The sequence below is a fragment of the Pseudorca crassidens genome, chromosome 7 (assembly GCF_039906515.1).
Source record: "Pseudorca crassidens isolate mPseCra1 chromosome 7, mPseCra1.hap1, whole genome shotgun sequence".
NCBI lineage: Eukaryota > Metazoa > Chordata > Mammalia > Artiodactyla > Delphinidae > Pseudorca > Pseudorca crassidens.
Genome location: NC_090302.1, coordinates 8,505,972 through 8,524,715, shown reverse-complemented (window position 1 = coordinate 8,524,715; position 18,744 = coordinate 8,505,972). Strand labels below are relative to the sequence as shown.

Genomic DNA, 18,744 nt, shown 5'->3' with positions numbered 1-18,744 from the left:
AAGTAGGCATTACAAATATGACCTCATCTCTATGGTGAGTGTCTGAGCAGGACTGAAGTTCCAAGAAAACCAGTTCCCACAGATTCCCTCCACCAGTCACCTCCCTCCAGGGGCCCAGGTGTGGTCTTGGGACTTTGAGCACTCCCTCCCATCCCCCAAGTGGCAGCCAGCCTCATGAAGCACTGGTGACGTTAGGCTCAACACTTCGTTAAAATATGACCCGTGGTGGTCAGGTAGCCCCAAATCAAATGATGCCCTCCTCAAATAGCCCCTCCTAAAAACTATCTCCTCAAAAATTATAATGCATCTGTTCAGCGATGCCCTGATTTCTGGAGATAGGAGAAAACTCTGTTATTCATTGACATCATTTGGGAAGCCCGGGAAACAAAATTACCAAAATGAGACCCCGTAAGGAATTTCAAGTACTTATCAAGGCCTTGCCACACCAGTCTTTCTGGAGCCTCCCCCTGAAGTGGGTGAGTACCCTCAGCAAGGGTACTGATGCCAGTCACAGAGCTGCCCCAACAAAGCTTTTTAAAGCTTCAGCCAGTGATCAGGCAGCAGAGGGTCCCATTTCTGCTTGTAACTCTTAGCTTCACTCAACTCAAAACCATCCTGAGAAGACTCTGCCACTGCGTTGGAAAGAGCACTGGACTGAAAGTCAGGAGACCCGACTTCCAGCCCCAGTCCTGCCATCCACTTAGTACCAGCCTTGAGCAAGTCTCGTCTTCCCTGGGCTTCAGTTGTCCTTTCTGTAAAATGAAAGCTACGGATTCAGTGGACCAGAGGGTCCCTTCTGGTTCGAACAGGCTGTTAGTTCATGGCTCATGGCTCATCGCTCCAGTCACTGACCCAGTCTTTCTGCCCTTGGCTTGCTAGCTGTCAGCTCAGCTGGACCTGATCCTGGGCCTCCTGACCGTCTGCTGGCTGGTTCCTCTAGTCCTGTGGTTCTCAAAGTGGGGCCTCTGGGCCAGCAGCATAAATGTCACCTGTGGACTTATCAGAAATACAAATTCTTGGACCCTACCCCAGACCTGTGGAATTGGAGACCCTGGGAATGGGGCCAGCAATCTTTATTTTAACAAGCCTTCCAGGTGATACTGATGCCTGGTCAAGTTTGAGAACCACTGCTTTAGTCTCTGCACTGTTATTCTAAGAGGGTCATCTGTCAGACCCCAGACTACTGTAGGTGCTTGTTAAGGGACCACTGAGAGTGGAAGCGGTGCCAGAGTCTCAGAGACATGTGATTGCTGTCACATTCCCAAGGGAGAGAAAGAAGAGCTACAAAAATCATAGAACCCTGAAGTGGACAGAAATCCTTGACAAAATCCCAAGAAATTTACCAAAAACGTGTTTGTGATGAAGAGGTGATCATTTGGAAGCAGCTTGTGAAAAATAAGTTGTATCTGACCACTTGTGTTTCTTTTCTCATTTATTACGCATACAATTATGCCATGAATATTTATTAACCCTCTCCAATATACCCAGCACAGTGGTGGGTCCTGGAGATTCCACGGAAAATAAGATGTGTACCTTCCCTCCTTCACAGGACTTAAGTTCTAGTGGGAGAAACGGACAAATATGCAAGCTCAATAAAAAGAATTACAGAGTGTGAATAGTGCTATTAAGAAAATAAATAAGCTGCCGGGACGGAGAATAACAATGCGGGAGTGTGTTGGGAGATCAGGGAAGGCCTCTCTGGAAATCGACGTTTGAGTTGAGACCCGCATGGTGGGCAAGAGCTTCTGTAGAAGGAGCTGTGGAGGAGCCCCGGGTGGAGGGAACAGCCTGGGAGCCGCCTCCCTCTTCCTCACTCCGTAGAGGAAACCACCAGATAGAAAATTACTACTACTGATGGGTATGCATCTGTCCCTCAGGTGTATCGGGGGCAGAAGAATGTTTAGAAGTACAGCCGTAGACCTTTGGATTTTCAGTCTTAATTCTCCCAGATCCAGCTGTCCTGAATTCAGGCATTCTGCCTTGATTCCCCACTCTGACCCGCTGGCAATGTTTTAATCACCTTTGTTCTTTGCCCCTTAACTGACCCCTGAGAATTCCCCCATCAAACAGCCTTGCAAGGGTTGATTCTTTTCCAACCTCAGATTTTTTAAAATTATGAAATACTTCAGGCACACAAAAATGTATAGACAACAACATAATGAAGACCTATAACCCTATTACCCAATTTAAGAAAAAATATATATATTAAAAATACAGTTGAGCTCCCGGATCCCATTCCTCTCTCTTCCTTGTGGAAGCTGTTATCTTGCATTTGGTATTTATCATTCCCACAGAGTCTGATTTTAACCCAGCATTTAAAGTTGAGGATAGTAGACTGAACATTTGTACTAACTACTTCTTGATTGCCTTTTTCTCCCCACATCTGTTTTATGACTTCTTGAGATTAAATAGCTTTAGGAATTGGGGCAACTGAGCTTTTAGAATACGTTGCCTACAGTTTCCATTTCTATTTCTAAAGGAGTCCTCGAGATATCAGCCTCAGATTGTTGTGTTAAATTTTGAATTACACTGAGCTCTCCAGGTTCCAGACTGCTGCTGCGGGGCTGATCAGAGGATGGTGCCAGTCCTGTGAGTTCCTGTGGGCTATTTATTTTGAGCACTGTTTTGCTGCACAATGGACCTGGCATCCTGCAGACGCTATTAGTAGTGACATTTCAAATGAACTCACAGAAAAGCACAGTTTCCTCTGTAAGCTATAAAAATCAAGGAATGATTGTTGTTAATATTGGTCAAAATTGAGGTGGAGGGGAGGAAGTAATCCACCAAGTAGTCATTCAGGTCACTGTAGTATTCCTGAATAACGACTAGCACGTCTCTTAGCTGTGTACGCTTTGATGAGAAAACTAAATTCAGCACCTTTGTTGTCTCATTGTAAGGGCTCTGTGAATTTCAAGTTTGGGGTTCTTTTTGCCAAAGATGGGCAGCTCACAGATGATGACATGTTCAGCAATGGTGAGTGTCTCCTTTCTTCTGACACCCGGCCCCGCCTCACTGCAATTTAGATGATCCCAGCTGAACCTGCCTGTTGCATTGGAGTTTTTAATGCAAAGAAACAGCCAGTAGTTTTATGAAGTTGAAGGGTGAATTTTCAGGGTAAATTTTATAGGAAAGAAGTTGCCCAGTTTCCTTCATCTGGCAAATATTTATTGGTCACCGAATTACTGGCACCAGGGATACAGTCTAACTAGAAAATTACATGGGGACTTGAAGAATTTCATTCTACATAATCTCAGGAGCAAAGAGGCGACTTTCTCTGGGATCTTTATGCTTGAGAGAATTACAAAATGGCCCCATTTCCTGTTATCTCACACTTCTCATATTAAGGCCCTGTCTCTTATCAATGGGAGCAGTAATGATGTTCTCATTTTGCAACACTAGACGCTTGTGACCCCAGTCTGGCAGCGCTCAGCTTGGTTAGTCTAATTCTGTAGCTTTCCTTTCCTCGGATTCTGGGAACTGTGACCCTCCTGTACAGTCTCCGAGAAGAGGGAAGCACGACTTCTCATTCTGTTTGCCTGCTGCACATGTCGGCGGAGCCTAGTTAATTTTCAAGTGATTTCACTGCATAGTTAGAAAACGGGGACTTGTGGACACTGTACTTTCTTCACATTTGACCTCTTCTTACAGAAATCGGAAGTGACGCTTTTCAAAAATTTTTAAATCTCCTGGGTGACACAATCACTCTCAAGGGCTGGACAGGCTACCGTGGAGGTCTGGACACCAAAAGTAAGGTTGCCTCCTGATCCATTCTGCTGTGACTTGTATAACTTTTGTTAGTCAGCCTCATCTGAATTTGAATTTATACCCAAGGTGGGGTACGCTATCTCATAACTGTACAGCATTTCTAGTTCTTTTCCTGTACTTTTACTTCTGTCATTTTATTTGCTCTTCACGGCCAGTCCTTGATGTAAGCCAGGCAGGTGACATGAGGCTCATTTAGCCTAAATTTGATAGGCTTCAAATCAGGTACCCTGACCCTCTGGGGGCCCCATCTCGCCCACGTTGGAGTCGTGTCACAGACTCTGAAAACAGAAAGGTTAGGCGATTTGTGAGAGCTGCCCTGTGAGTAACTTAACTGGCAGATGCAGGGATGAAGTATTCGGTCCCAGTTGTCAGGCCTCAGCTCCCCCCTGCTCCTGCCCCCCTGACGAGCTCTGTGTGCCTGTGGTGACTCCTGGAGGCCCTGCAAGTCCATCATCCTCACTGCCCTTTCCCAGTGTGATCTGATAGACATCCCTAGCAGTTAGACACTGTTTTCATCCCCATTTTCTAATTAAGAAACTGAGGCTCAGAGAAGGCAAGGTAATGTGTCAAAAGGAACATAGCTAATGAGAACTCGAACCCAAGTCTAACTCCAAAGCACATGCTTTGAATCACTATACAATGCTGCCAGGGATATAGTTCCTTTTGTTTTATGGACACGATAGCTGTGTGTATGTCATCTTGTGTTCATTTTGTCCTGAACACCAGCAGTACTAGAAGGCAAGGAATTGTAACATACTCTCCTTTTGAGCCCAGACTTCCCATGATCTCCTCTGCTCCAAGGCAAGGCATGAATCAGACAGCAAGCGAGCTTAGATGGGGGTGAAGAGGTCCCCCCGTGTGGGCAGGAGCCTTGCATCAGTTGGAGGGGGTTCCATACTGTTGCTTCCACTCAGGTGGATAATCATAGGGTCTTTGGGATGTACTAACTGTGCTGTATTCCTCTAGTCTGCAAATAAAGACTGTTTCCTTATGGCCTCAGAATTCTCTGTGCTCACTAATGTATATTGTATTTTACAGATGACACCACAGGGATGCATTCTGTTTATACCATCTACCAAGGGCATGAGATCATGTTTCATGTTTCCACCATGTTGCCATATTCCAAAGAGAACAAACAGCAGGTACGTGTGAACACGCAAACCATTCAATAGTCAGTGACCTCAGTGTGGAGAAAGCATAGCTATGACTTCATAGAATTAGAGACTACGGATGTTAATACATGAGCTGAACTTCAGGCACCAATTTGGGGGATGTTGTTACAGTCTGTTTATTTGAACTTTCAACAAGCCGTAGGAAGAACTACCCTCACTGATCAGGAAATAAAGGATCAGAGGCAGTGGTGCGTGTACACGTCTGTGTGGATGTGTGTGTGTGTGTGTGTGTGTGTGTGCGCCTTTGTGTGAGTGTGGTTTTCTACACTCCTGAGGGACTATCTTGCATATACGTGGCCTCTTCTCTGTGACTTCTGTCCATGTGCCTTGTGTCTTGTCAGAATGAGATTTTTCCAAGATGTAACACTATGTTTCCTGAGGAATGGTTGCAAGTGTTTTTTCAGGTTAGTGCAGGAGGTTAACACTGAGCATCTACATGGCCTGTGCCCCGTCGGGGAAAAAGCTACCTGAGGACACTCCTCACCCACCCCAGAGATTAGCCACTTCCAGGAGAAAACTTGCCAGTTTGATGAAATCTAGATATAACAATGATACATGCTGCTGGTTTTTGAAGGATTTGGGGGGGTTCCATTTACCTTTTTATTAGATTCTTGTCCCTTTTTTTACACACTGAAGGCATCTGTATAAGTAAATATCACCAACATGAATGGACAGTTATTCAGCAAAGATTTGTGAAAAATACGAACCTAGAGAGGGTATGTGATGGGCTAAAAGGGCTTTTTTCTGAACACTTATAATCCATATTTCAGTAAGACTTCAGTGAGGGGGAAAGACACAATGCAGATCATTAGGCTAAAACATGGTGGTGTTGTCTTGAAACATAGCGGTGCTTTGGGGACATAGTGGGGGGTGAGGGGAGGTCAGGAAGAGCTCGTTCTGTCTGGTGGTTTGGGGCCTGAAATAAGGAGCTGGTGAATTGTCTTATAGGCAGTGGAGACCCATTGGAGGTTTTAAGCTTGTTCTGATTTTAGAAGGCTAACTTGTAAAGGACAGGTGGAAGCAGGAAGTGCCTCAGCCTAGGAAGCCTGCTTAAGTGGCTAAGAGTTACTTTCTGCAAGGCGTCTTCCCTCGTGTGGTTGTTATGTTAGTGCTACCAGGCTGCCTCTACCTCTTAGGAGCTGAAGCTCTTAGGATCTTGGGATCACGTGGAGAAGAGAAACCAAGCTGGCCTTCCCAATCGTCATGAATTGTGTTGACCTCTTACATCTCAACAATAATAGTGAAAAACTTCCACTGAAGTATTTTACAATCCTCCTCCTCCCCCAACTCTGTCCGACATTTTCAGCCCTGTACATTCACCAACATTGCCCATGTCCTGTGACAGATAAGGGCATTAGCCAGAGACAGGAGGAAGCAATGTGACGTTCAACCTTCACCCAACCCAAGTCTTTAATCTTTTTTCTTTTAATTTAATTTGTTTTTGGCTGTGTTAGGTCCTCGTTGCTGTGCACGGGCTTTCTCTAGTTGCGGCGAGCTGGGCCTACTTTTCGTTGCGGCGTGTGGGCTTCTCGTTGCCGTGGCTTCTCTTGTTGCGGAGCACAGGCTCTAGGCACACGGGCTTCAGTAGTTGTGGCACGCTGGCTCAGTAGTTGTGGCTCACAGGCTCTAGAGCGCAGGCTCAGTAGTTGTGGCGCATGGGCTTTGTTGCTCCGCTGCATGTGGGATCTTCTCGGGCCAGGGCTCAAACCCGTGTCCCCTGCACTGGCAGGCAGATTCTTAAGCATTGCACCACCAGGGAAGTCCTAAGTCGTTAATCTTATCTTTTTGAGGGGGCTGTTAGCATATTAAGACGTAACGCATTTACCAGGAGAACTGAAATATTCCCAGATGGACTCTGGTGTGCTCAACATCCTGGCCAGCTCCATGGGTAGTGCTAGTGTCCTCCACTTGCCCAGCATCAGTAGATATGAAGAAAATCACAAGTAGAAAACTTGTCTCTATTACCAGGAAGATAAAGCAGGTGGGAAGAGTCAAAGAAATGCACAGTGACAGTGAACCTTATTGGTGCCTGATTGTGGGAGAGCAGAGAAGGCCCACTAACTGCAAGCCTCCTTCTGAACCTGTCATGGTTTCTTGGGGGCCTAGGGTAACGGTCAAAAGTCAGAGGCCAGGGCTTCCCTGGTGGCGCAGTGGTTGAGAGTCCGCCTGCCGATGCAGGGGACACGGGTTTGTGCCCCAGTCCGGGAAGATCCCACATGCCGCGGAGCGGCTGGGCCCGTGAGCCATGGCTGCTGAGCCTGCGCGTCCGGAGCCTGTGCTCCGCAACGGGAGAGGCCACAACAGTGAGAGGCCCACGTACTGCAAAAAAAAAAAAAAAAAAAAAAAGTCAGAGGCCAATGTGGCTCATATAATCTTGGTGGCTTTTTGACCTCCTAGCATCTAGAATGCTAGTGGAACAGTCCAAGCCACATTCCCAAATCTGATGTAAAGAAACAAGCTTTCACAAAGATTTTGTAGGTTCTGGTATTACAATTAACGCCTTCATCTCTCTCCTCCATCACCAGACCAAACCACAATGCAGGCAGGGGAGGGGGTGTAGTTATTTGGCTCTCTGAGACTCATCTTCTCCCTAACGTCCCGTGATGTCTGCACCCCTAACATCCAGTCTCCCAGCATTCCAGACCCCGACAGCAGCACCTAGGACCAGATGAAAGCACAGGCTCTGTGATCAGCCGGATCTGGGCCAAGCCCTAGCTCCGCCACGAGCTAGCTCTATGATCTTGGACACCCCGTGTGTGCCGCCAGCCCCAGGACTCGGTTCTCGGCTCCCTTCTCTTTCTACACTCATTCGTCCCTTTATGATCTCATCCAGTCTTAGGGTTCTGAATAGCTTTTTTATGCCGCTGACACTCAAACTTACAGCTCCAGCCAGCCCTCGCGGGAACTCCAGACCAGATATGCAGCGTTCTCGACACCTCCCCTGGGCTCAACATCTAAGACCTAGTCTTTCCAAAGCTGAACTCCAACTCTCCTCCAGACCTGTTCCTCCTGCAGTCTTTCTTATCTCTGTTGATGGCTATTCTGTTCTTCCAGTTTCTGGGGCAAAATGACTCTGGAGTCATTCTTGACCCCTCTCTGTCTCATCCCATTTTCAATTTGTCAGGAAATCCTGTTGGCTCGACCTTCAGATGACACCTAACCTCTCCTCACAATTCTGTTACCACACAGCTCTGAGTCCCATCACCTCTTGTTGGATTATTGCAGTAGCTTCCTCTCTGGCCTCCCTGCTTTTACCCTGGTGCCTGATAGACTGTTTCTCAGTCCTCCAGCCACAGTGACCCTTTAAAATGCACGTCAGTCTCTTCCTAAACAGTGGCTCCTGCTTCACTCGGAGTCAAAGCCATATCCTTAGAGTGGCCTGCAAGGCTCTGCGTGACCTCTGTTCCTTCTCTGGTCCCATCGCCCACTGCTCTTCTTATTTCCTCCCTCCCAGTCACATTGGCTTCCTTTCCTGTTCCCCAGAGTCACCAGATACTGTCCCATGTCATGGTCTTGGCGTTGCCCTTCTTTCTGCCTAGAACTCTCTCCTACCAGGTATACTCTGGCTGACTCACTCACTGCCCCCAGATCTACCCAAATGTCAGCTGTTAAACTGAACCCCTGGCTGAATCTAAAGCTGCAACCCACCCTCTCCCAGCGCCCCCAGGCCCCTGCGTGGCTCTCTTTCCTCCATTGCACGTATTACCGCCTAACGTTATGTGTACTATTTAGTACACTTGTTTGTTATATTTACTATAACTAATGGATAAAGAAGATGTGGTACGTATATTCAATGGAATATTACTCAGCCATAAAAAGGAATGAAACTGGATCATTTGTAGAGATGTGGATGGACCTAGAGACTGTCATACAGAGTGAAGTAAGTCAGAAAGAGAAAAACAAATATTGTATATTAATGCATATATGTGGAATCTAGAAAAATGGTACAGATGAACCAGTTTGCAAGGCAGAAATAGAGACACAGATGTAGAAAACAAACGTACGGACACCATGGGGAGAAAGCGGGGAAGGCGGGGGGGCGGTGGTGTGATGAATTGGGAGATTGGGATTGACATATATACACTAATATGTATAAAATAGATAACTAATGAGAACCTGCTGTATAAAAATTAATTAATCTTAAAAAAATAATAAAATATATATATATAAAAGCTTTATTGAGATAGTATTCATATACCATACAATTTGCCCACTTCAGTATGTTCACAAGGTTATTCAACTATCACCAGGGTCAATTCTAGAATATTTTCTTACCCCAAAGAGAAACCCCTCTCTTAGCCATCACTCCCCACTCCACCACTGCCCGGTCTCTGGTAACTACCAGTCTGCTTTCTCTCTTGATTTGCTTATTCTGGACACTTCGTATAAATGAAATCACATAATATGTGGTCTTTTGTAACTAGCTTCTTGCACTTAGCATGTTTTCAAGTTTCATCCATGCTGTAGCCTGTATCTGTATCTCATCTCTTTTTATTGCTGAATAATTTCCCATTTTTTAGATACCTACCACATTTTGTTTATCCACTCATCAGTTGATACATCAAAAATTACTTATTTTTATTTTAACATAAAATTTACAATTTTAACCACTTTTAAGTGTACAGTTCAGTGGCATTAATTACATTAAGTACAGTGTTGTGCAGTCATCACCACCGTCCATCTCCAGAACTTTATCATCTTCCCAAACTGAAACTCTGTACCCATTAATCAATAAATCTACATTTCTCCCTCCCCCAGCCCCTGGCAACCACCATCCTCCTCTCTGTCTTTATGAATTTGACCATTCTAGGAATCTCATATAAGTGGAATCAAACAACATTTCCCTTTGTGTCTGGCTTATTTCACTGAGCACAGTGTCCTCAAGGCTCATCCATGTTGTACCATGTGTCAGAATTTCCTTCCTTTTTAAGGTTGAATAATATTCCATTGTATGTTTATACCACATTTTCTTTATCCATTCATCCACTGGTGGATGTTTGGGTTATTTCCACCTTTTGGCTATTATGAATACTTCCACTAAGAACATTGGTGTACAAATATTTATTTGAGTCCCTGCTTTCAATTTTTGGAGTATATACCCAGAAGTGGAATTGCTGGATCATATGGTAATTCTATGTTTAGTTTTTTGAGGAACCACCATAACATTTTCCACAGCAGTGGCTATATTTTACTTTCCCACCAGCAATGCATAAGGTCCAATTTTTCCACATTTGTAACAACACTTGTTATTTTCTTTTTTAAAAATAGCTATCCTAATGGGTGTGAAGTGGTATCTAATTGTGCTTTTGATTTGCACTTCCCTAATAATTAATATATTGAGCATCTTTTTGTATGTTTATTATCCATCTGTATATCTTCTTTAAAGAATTGTGTATTCAAGTACTGTGCCTATTTTTAAATCACATTATTTGTATTTTTGTTGTTGAGTTGTAGGAGCTCTTTATATATGTTATTGGATATATGATTTGCAAATATTTCTCCCATTCTTTGGGCTGCCTTTTCACTTTGTTGATAGCATCCTTTAGTGTACAAAAGTTTTAAATTTTGATGTAGTCGAATTTGTGTATTTTTTTCTTTCATTGGCTGTGCTTTTTGTGTCATATCCAAGAAACAATTGCCAAAAATCTTTTTGAACTGAATTGAATTGAAATTATTAGAACATCTCTCAACCTTAGTTTCCTTATTTGCAAAATGAGAATAATATCTAATATGAATCAGATAGGGATCCTGTTCTCGGGAGCTTACTGTATAGAATGGGGACACACAAGGGATCCATGGAGTACAGTGACTCATTCTGTTTGGCCGGTTAGGCAAAGGTCTTGGACAGGGGTTGGCAAACTATGGCCCATGGGCCGGATGCAGCGTGCTGCTTGTTAAATAAAGTGTTACTGGAACACAGCCATGCCCGCTGATTTATGTATTGTCTATAGCTGCTTTTCTGTCACAACAGCACAGCTACATGGTTGTAAAGAGACAGTACGATCTGCAAACCCAAAAATATTTACTGTCTGGGCCTGTACAGAAAAGATTCACTGACCACAGGTCTAGGAGATCATTTTGGAAAGGTCAGCTGGGGTCAGATTAGGTAGGGCCATTGTTCTCGCCAAGTATATGCTTCAGAACTAGCGAAGGCATTTATTTATATTTTTAAATATACATGTTTGAGCCCCGTCCCTAGGGAATTCTGATGCAATGCCTCTGGTCTGGGGGCCTTGAATGTCAGACTAAGGAGATGAGGCAGGAGTGAAGGTGAACCCAATCAGAGCAGTAAAGTGGGAGAGAATGGAGGCAAGGAGGCTGTTAAGGAGGCTCCTGAGGGAGGGTAGTCAAGAGGAAATGCAGGCCTGAATTGGAAGAGGAGGGGAGGAGATGGCTAGGGAAGCCAGGAGATGGGCTGGTGAAATTTGGGAGGCAAGGAGACAAAGATACTGAAGCTCCGGGCTCTGTGAGCGTTGGGGTTTGTCGTGCCGAGTTAGTGCTTTAACTCTGTGAATGTACCGTGTGTGAGCAAACTTCTCAAGGGACGTGTTGTATGTTTGCGTCCAGGTAGAAAGGAAGCGCCACATTGGAAATGACATCGTCACCATCGTGTTCCAGGAAGGGGAGGAGCCTTCTCCCGCCTTCAAGCCTTCCATGATCCGCTCCCACTTTACACGTATCCTGAGCCTGTGTGAACCCTCCCACTAGCAAGCTGTTGGTCAGCCTCACTGGACTTAAAATGACCCTCAAACCAAATGTTACGGTTGACTGGCATGTTGTGGTTGTTTTGCGTTGCTAGATTCTTAGACCCACTGTGTTGTATTTTTCCCTCTTCTCTCTCCATCCATTGCAGTAATGGATGGACGCATTCTCAGAGAATTCTTGACTTTGGAACTATCTTCCCTTTCCTCAGGTAGTCTATGAAATGAGGGAAACTTCCTACCACCCATTGATAATAAAGGAATTAGAAGAATTATAGTTAGTGAATCCTCTGAGAAATTTGCTTTAGGTATAAAAACTTGCAAGTTAAGATAAAAAGCCAAAATAATGTGTCTTTGTTGATTCTAAGCCCTAGGAATGGCTGCTACATTACCATCTCTTGACATTTGAGATATGATAGAATTAATCCTATTTTTATTTGCTTTCCCTCTACTTCCTCTCATCCCTCTTTAGCTCATATTGCTGCCAAAGCCCTGCTGAAGTTCTCGGTAATGTCCAAGCTCAGCTCAGTCACACAGGCCTGGCACATGAGCACGGTCAGCCCAACACATCCCCAGCCTTGGCCCCGTTGTCCTGGGCCGCCGGCCATGACAGTGAGACCCAGTGGTAGTGCCTACAGGTTGTACATAATAAGTAAAAGGCAACTAATAGGCATTTTTCAGAATAAATTCTGTCTAGTTGTTCATGTTCCTTGGAAACTCCAGTGAAAGTGTTGGGAGATAGAACCGTGGTGACTCATTGCATCTGCAAGTGGATTGCTCTGCATCCTTTGACTTGTTCAATGTAGCCTCACAAAATTGCCATGAGGGCAGGGAAGAAAACAGATATGCACGTACACATTAATAATAAGTGATATCTTGCTCTGTTCACTGATGTAGGACTAATATTTCCCTCTTCCTGCAGCGGTTCTTCTTGTAGAACAGAAAGAAAACTTCTCCAGGAGGGGGAGGGAAGTGATCAGAATGACAGAGAGATCATCATTATTTTTAGAATTTCCTTTTGTTATGAGTTTTAGATTTGAGGCTTGGCATATTTGTTTCTGGAAAGGGACAAGCCAATAATTAATGCAAATTCTTTCCACTGAGTCTAGGAGTGGAAACTGAGGGACTGAGGATGGTTTTTAGCCCTAGCTAAGGAAAGCCGGGGCTGGGAGATGGTGGGGGAGGAGGAGGAATGGAAGAAGGAAAGAAAAGCTGGTGGAGGTGGTACTATTTCAGACTCAACTCGCCCGACACAAGCAAAGCAGATTCTACTGAGAGGCTGCCGCCAGCTACACTGGTTTGTTTTGGTTTGTTTTGTCTACCAAAGCCAGAAGGAGAGAGAAGGAAGGTGTACAGTGGAAACATTTAAATTTCTTTTCTTTTCAAAATGTGTGAGATGAAATATATGACTCATTTCATTTTGGGACCTTGTTTATACTTTCAGGCAAGGGAACTGATCTTTTTGCTTTGTTTTAGTTGCTTAATAGCGTTATTTATATTGCTTTTCTGAAGGATTTGGAGAAGTAGCCCTTTCCCGAAAGGATGAGCATGCAGAGGTTGAACCTGTGTCTTCCCGGACTGTGTCTTTAACAGAAGTCAAGGTTCCATCTCAGCCTATGGGTGACAGGAGCCCTGACCCCAGGAGTGCAGGTCCAGGATGATTCTGCACACAGGGTTTGCAAAGCACAAGCCGTTGACTGTGTGAGTTGGGGTCGTTGATTAATTTCCTTAACCATCACCACAGATATTTTTGCCTTAGTGAGGTATGATCAGCAAAAGGACAATTACAGGTTGGTAACAACTTTGTCTCGATTGCTTGTTCTAATTCTCATGTTTACATGTTAATTTGGCATTCATTTTAAGACTTTTTTTTTTTTTGATCACACCGGGTCTTAGTTGCAGCAAGCGGGCTCCTTAGTTGTGGCTCGCCGGCTCCTTAGTCATGGCATGCGAACTCTCAGTTGCAGCATGCATGTGAGATCTACTTCCCTGATCAGGGATCGAACCCAGGCCCCCTGCATCGGGAGCTCGGAGTCTTAACCACTATGCCACCAGGAAAGTCCTAAGACTCTTGATATACATATTTTTTGATTGATTTGAAAGCCACCGTGTCTTCAGGAAAAGCTTGTTGCATATAGTGTTGCTCCATGCAGTAGACCCAAGGGTCAGGGTCAGGAATGTTACTGTGCTCCACAGAGGGCACAAGTGTGATATATTTGATCTTGACCAGAGTACCCTCCTTCCTAGGCTACATTCTTGCCCGTTTATCCTTCTCAAAAATTAATCCCGTTCTCAAAAATTAATCTGTTAAAAGGTATCGTGATGTTCTGAAAAGAGCATGAACTTTGAGCCAAATAGATCTGGGTTAGAATCCCAGCTCTATCACTTATTAACTTTGAGGCTTTGAAAAAAAAGGTGTTTATCTTCTTGGAGCCTCAAGCCTCGTCTGTGGAGTGAAGGTAATGATTCTACCTGGACAGGTTGGTGAGAATTAGCTGATGCTATGTCTTAAAAGACCAAGTATGCTGCCTGGTGTGCAGTGGGTGCTCAGTGGTGGTCTTTGCTATTGTTCCTGGGGTGCCTGATCTTGCCTGTGGCTTGGTGGGTTGGACCACGAAGGATCCAGTAAGACTTGGTCTTTGCCCTAAAGCACATAGGATTGCTGCATGGTGGCCAAGGCTCTGGCAGCCCAGAGAAGGCCCTCCTCCTATGGAAGGAGCATTCCTAACAAATCACATAGGCAACTGAACAAATTTAAGATCCAAATATCGGTGATCTTTGAAGAAAAACCGAGTAATTCTGCAATGTTCTCTACACAGGCTGAAAATATTTTCAGAGGAAAGCGTACCACTCTTTGGCCCACCCTTGCCCTCCCCACCAGTGTTTACAGACCACCAGGAATTCAGGGACTTTTTGCTAGTGAAATGTAAGTTTCTATTTTGAAATGTTTTTGCAACTTGTTCTACATCAGAATACATTTCTTCCAGTTCACCCAGGATGCTGTAAAGAAGACATCATTGTTTAAGCATTGATTGCATTCCATGTTCTGTTAATTCTTTTTTTTTTTTTTTTTTTTTTTTTTTTTTGCGGTACGCGGGCCTCTCCCTGCTGTGGCCTCTCCCGTTTCGGAGCACAGGCTCTGGATGTGCAGGCTCAGCGGCCATGGCTCACGGGCCCAGCCGCTCCGTGGCATGTGGGATCTTCCCGGACCGGGGCACGAACCCATGTCCCCTGCATCGGCAGGCGGACTCTCAACCACTGCGCCACCAGGGAAGCCCGTTCTGTTAATTCTTCACGAGAAGCGTATTTAGTTTTCTGACAGTGTTGCAAAGGTCTCTCCTGGGTTCTCATCTATACCTACCATCCTACCCACCAAATAGCTAATATTTATTCAGTTTGATATGCCTAGCTCTGTGTTCTTTTATACGTATTATGTGACTTACATTCTTACAACAACCCTATAAGGAAATATGGTTATATCCATTTTACAAGCTAGAAAATTGAGACCCCAAGAATCTAAATAATTTGCTTAAAAATGCACAAATAACAGCATAGCTGGGATTCAAACCTGTAACTATCTTGACCTCAAGCTCCTAACTGTACTGCACACTTTCTATTCTGTGCTCTTCCACTTTATTGACTCTCAGTGTCTGTTGTCCACTAAACCACCGGCTTTTTCTTCCAGAAGAAACTTTCATTGAGCTAAGAATCCCAGTACTCTGCTTAGGCAATTGTTATTTTTTCTAACAAAATGCAGCAAGTATATATTTAATCCCATTGAATGGCATCCTGGTGTTTTTGCCCATGTGTTGGATGAGTGGGTGGATGGGTGGGTTGGTGGATGGATGGATGAGTGGGATGGTTGGATGGATGGGTGGGTGGGATAGACGGATGGATGGATGGGTGGATGGGTGGGCGGGTGGGTGGAATTGTGGATGAGGGCACGTTGGGTGTGTGCTAGGTCTTCAAGTAACTAGATGTACCCTCTGCTCAGGAAGCTTGTAATCCAACAAGAAGGGTAAGAGAGACATACCTATGGACTATGGGTTTGTACAGAGAAAATTATAGAGTTTTTAAGCATTCTTCCATGAAAGAAGAGTTATACCAGTATTAGGAAAGTGGGTGGCATTTACTGTGAGGAGTTTCCTTGAGAAGGGCATTCTCCAATAGCCTGTTAATATTTGTAACTCCCTTTATAACTTGATTTATTTTAGTAATTAATGGTGAAAAAGCCACTCTGGAAACCCCAACGTTCGCCCAGAAACGTCGACGAACTCTGGATATGTTGATTCGATCTTTATACCAGGATTTGATGCCAGATTTGCATAAGGTAACCCTGGGTCCGTGGTGTTCTTTCCTTCTCACGGGGTCTGAGTTGAGAACACAAGTCCTAGCGATGAGTCCTGGTTAGAAAAGCATAGAGTCGCCTGATCCTGCTGTCGACACTGGACTGTGGCCTCCAGGGGCTCATGTTCTCTCATGGTTGTCACGGGAAGAAGGGATGTTGAATGTCCATATACAGGAGCGTGATTTTCATAAAGCCAAGGCCTGTGGAAGTCGAGATGCAGGCTGAGGGCATGAATGTCAGTCAGCAGTCCCTGGAGCATTTGAGAGTACTTTTGGGGTATCTGTCTTTGGGGGTACTGCTCGGCATTACCCGTGCCATGGAGCTGATAGACAGGCAAAGTGGGGATTTGGGGCAGAGGCTGGGGGCTCTATAAGGTTTTCTGGAGGTTTACTGGTGAGCCCCATATTCAGGCACTGAAATAAGCATGTACATTCACTGAAAATCCACTTTGTGCCAGATACTTCCTAGGCTGAAGGTGTATCCACACTGATGGGACCCAGTACCTCCCTGAGGAACCCAGCGCCTCGAGGGGCACCCATGCTTTTTGGAGGCCTCTAGACTCAGTGCGAGATCGCCACATGTCAGAGTGGTTAACGAGTGTTAATGCAAAATGAAATCATCGTTGTTTAGAAGCATTTCCCAAATTTAACAAGGAAGCGCAGAACAAGGGGGGAGACTTCCCTAGAATTGGTACAACTACGAATTCCGGCAAAAGGAGTTGCTACAGATGTGTGAACATAAATGCAGTGTCCGGTCTCAGGTGGCCGCCCGGAGGGATGCCGAACATCAAAACGAGCTGGTGCTCGTGCAGTCCTTTCCCTTCAGCACAGTGACCACCACCGTCTTACAGGTGCCCTTGATTTCTGGCTGGTCGATACACCCTAACTACTCACAGGGATTGGTCCAGACCAACCCCAGGGCCCTAAAGAGCCAGCCATAATTGGTAATCTGTCCATGCCCTTTTTTCCTTAAAGTCAGGAAACGGTGAGGAGAGGGTACCAAGAGGAATATGTGATGTCCTTCAGGTCTCACCGGAAACATCACTGCCTTAGCAGCCTTCCCCAGCCCCCAGTGAAGCCACGTGCCCCTGTTAAGTGCCTCCACGTGCTTTATGGACCTCCCCTTCATAGACATTATCCCATGTGCCAGTCATGCAACCAGCTACTTAACCTGTCTCCCCCGTAGACTCTGCTCCACCAGGACACAGACCACGTGCCTCACATCCCCCAAATCCGGCAGAGCAGTAGATGCCCAGCCAATACTTGCTAATTGCACGCGTGCACCCAGTTCTCGGCAGTTTGGAAGAAGCTAATATTTACTGAGTATGTGCCCAAGCACCTTCCATGCATTTCCTCACTTAGTCCTCGTAACATACCTCAGAGACTGGTATTAGCCACACAAAGACACTGAGACTCAGAAATTAACTCCCTCGCCCGAAGTTACCCAGAAGGCCAGAGAGCTGCACAACTCCAGGGAGCACCGTTCACATAGAATTTTGTATGTCGTGTTCCAGGGGTGCCCCTCTCTGAGAATGGCGTCCTTGGAGCTGTGCAGCGTGGTGGCCGACCACGCTGTTAGGCAGTTAGTAGGAGGGGGGATGCTGGTTTGCTTGATTCCAGAGCCCGTGCTCTCAGCCTCCATGGGGCGGGCTCTCCCCCTGTTGCTCCTTAATCCCTCGCGTCTAGCACAGACCTGGCGGGCACTTAAGTGGTGCCTCATAGATGCTTATGGAGAGAACGAATAGAGAAGGCAGAAGTAGGACCATTTGGACAAATAGGTTTGTGCACTAAGAGAAGCCGAAGGATGAGATTTGACAGCCATCTTCGGAATTCATAACTTGTCTTTCTTTTTCAGAACATGCTTAATAGACGATCTTTCAGTGATGTCTTACCAGAGTCGCCCAAGTCAGCACGGAAGAAAGAGGAGGCCCGCCAGGCAGAGTTCGTTAGAATAGGGCAGGTGGGTTTTATTCTGACACCTGTTTTATTCTGACATCCAAACCAGATGGCCCGCCTGCAAAGGATGTTATGTTTGCATACTCCTGGAAGAGCTCTGTCACTTCTCTTAGGATTATTGTGGAACCACGAGTGAGAATTTTTTTTAATTTTATTGAAGTATAACTGATTTACAATGTGTTCATTTCTGCTGTACAGCAACGTGATTCAGTTATACATATATATTCTTTTTCATTTCTTTTTCTTTATGGTTTATCACAGGATATTGAATGTAGTTCCCTGTGCTATACAGTAGGACCTTGTTGTTTATACGAAGATTTTTTTTTTTTTGGCTGTGTTGGGTCTTCGTTGCTGCGCACAGGCTTTCTCTAGTTGTGGCGAGCGGGGGCTACTCTTTGTTGCGGAGCATGGGCTCTAGGCGCACAGGCTCAGTAGTTGCGGCGCACGGGCTTAGTTGCTCCGCGGCCTGTGGGATCTTCCCAGACCAGGGCTCGAATCCGTGTCCCCCGCATTGGCTGGCAGATTCTTAACCACCAGGGAAGTCCCTAGACGAAGGAGATTTTTGATAACCATGTAGGTGTAGCTCTCTGCAGGCGTGAGTGAGAGGAAAGCCCTCTGCTGAAGCGGGGTGACACTGGCTGGGAGCAAGAGGCCACAGGGCCCAGGCTGGGCTCCCTCTTGATAAGGGAGCATGTATCATTTGCCTGCCTCCCGGGAATTTTCTGAAGTGTAGGGAGCCAATTTAGGGAAAGCACCTTGAACTCCTGCCTGGCAGGAGTCAGCACATAGGGGGTGTCCTCGCA

The 18,744-nt window shown here is 45.5% G+C and overlaps 1 protein-coding gene across 9 annotated transcripts in view; it reads left to right on the top strand.

Moving 5' to 3' along the window:
- The window catches only part of GARNL3 (GTPase activating Rap/RanGAP domain like 3), a 153,594-nt gene that overhangs the window by 102,131 nt on the left and 32,719 nt on the right, over positions 1–18,744 (top strand). For all 9 annotated transcript variants that reach the window (XR_010944852.1, XR_010944853.1, XM_067743257.1 and 6 more), the window contains 8 exons: positions 2,898–2,973; positions 3,649–3,747; positions 4,804–4,907; positions 11,505–11,613; positions 13,383–13,428; positions 14,458–14,564; positions 15,853–15,968; positions 17,841–17,945. Coding sequence is in view for 7 of the 9 variants with exons in the window: in XM_067743257.1 (XP_067599358.1) it covers positions 2,898–2,973; positions 3,649–3,747; positions 4,804–4,907; positions 11,505–11,613; positions 13,383–13,428; positions 14,458–14,564; positions 15,853–15,968; positions 17,841–17,945 (762 nt within the window). In the remaining 2 variants the exon portion in view is untranslated. The remainder of the gene's footprint in view (positions 1–2,897; positions 2,974–3,648; positions 3,748–4,803; positions 4,908–11,504; positions 11,614–13,382; positions 13,429–14,457; positions 14,565–15,852; positions 15,969–17,840; positions 17,946–18,744) is intronic.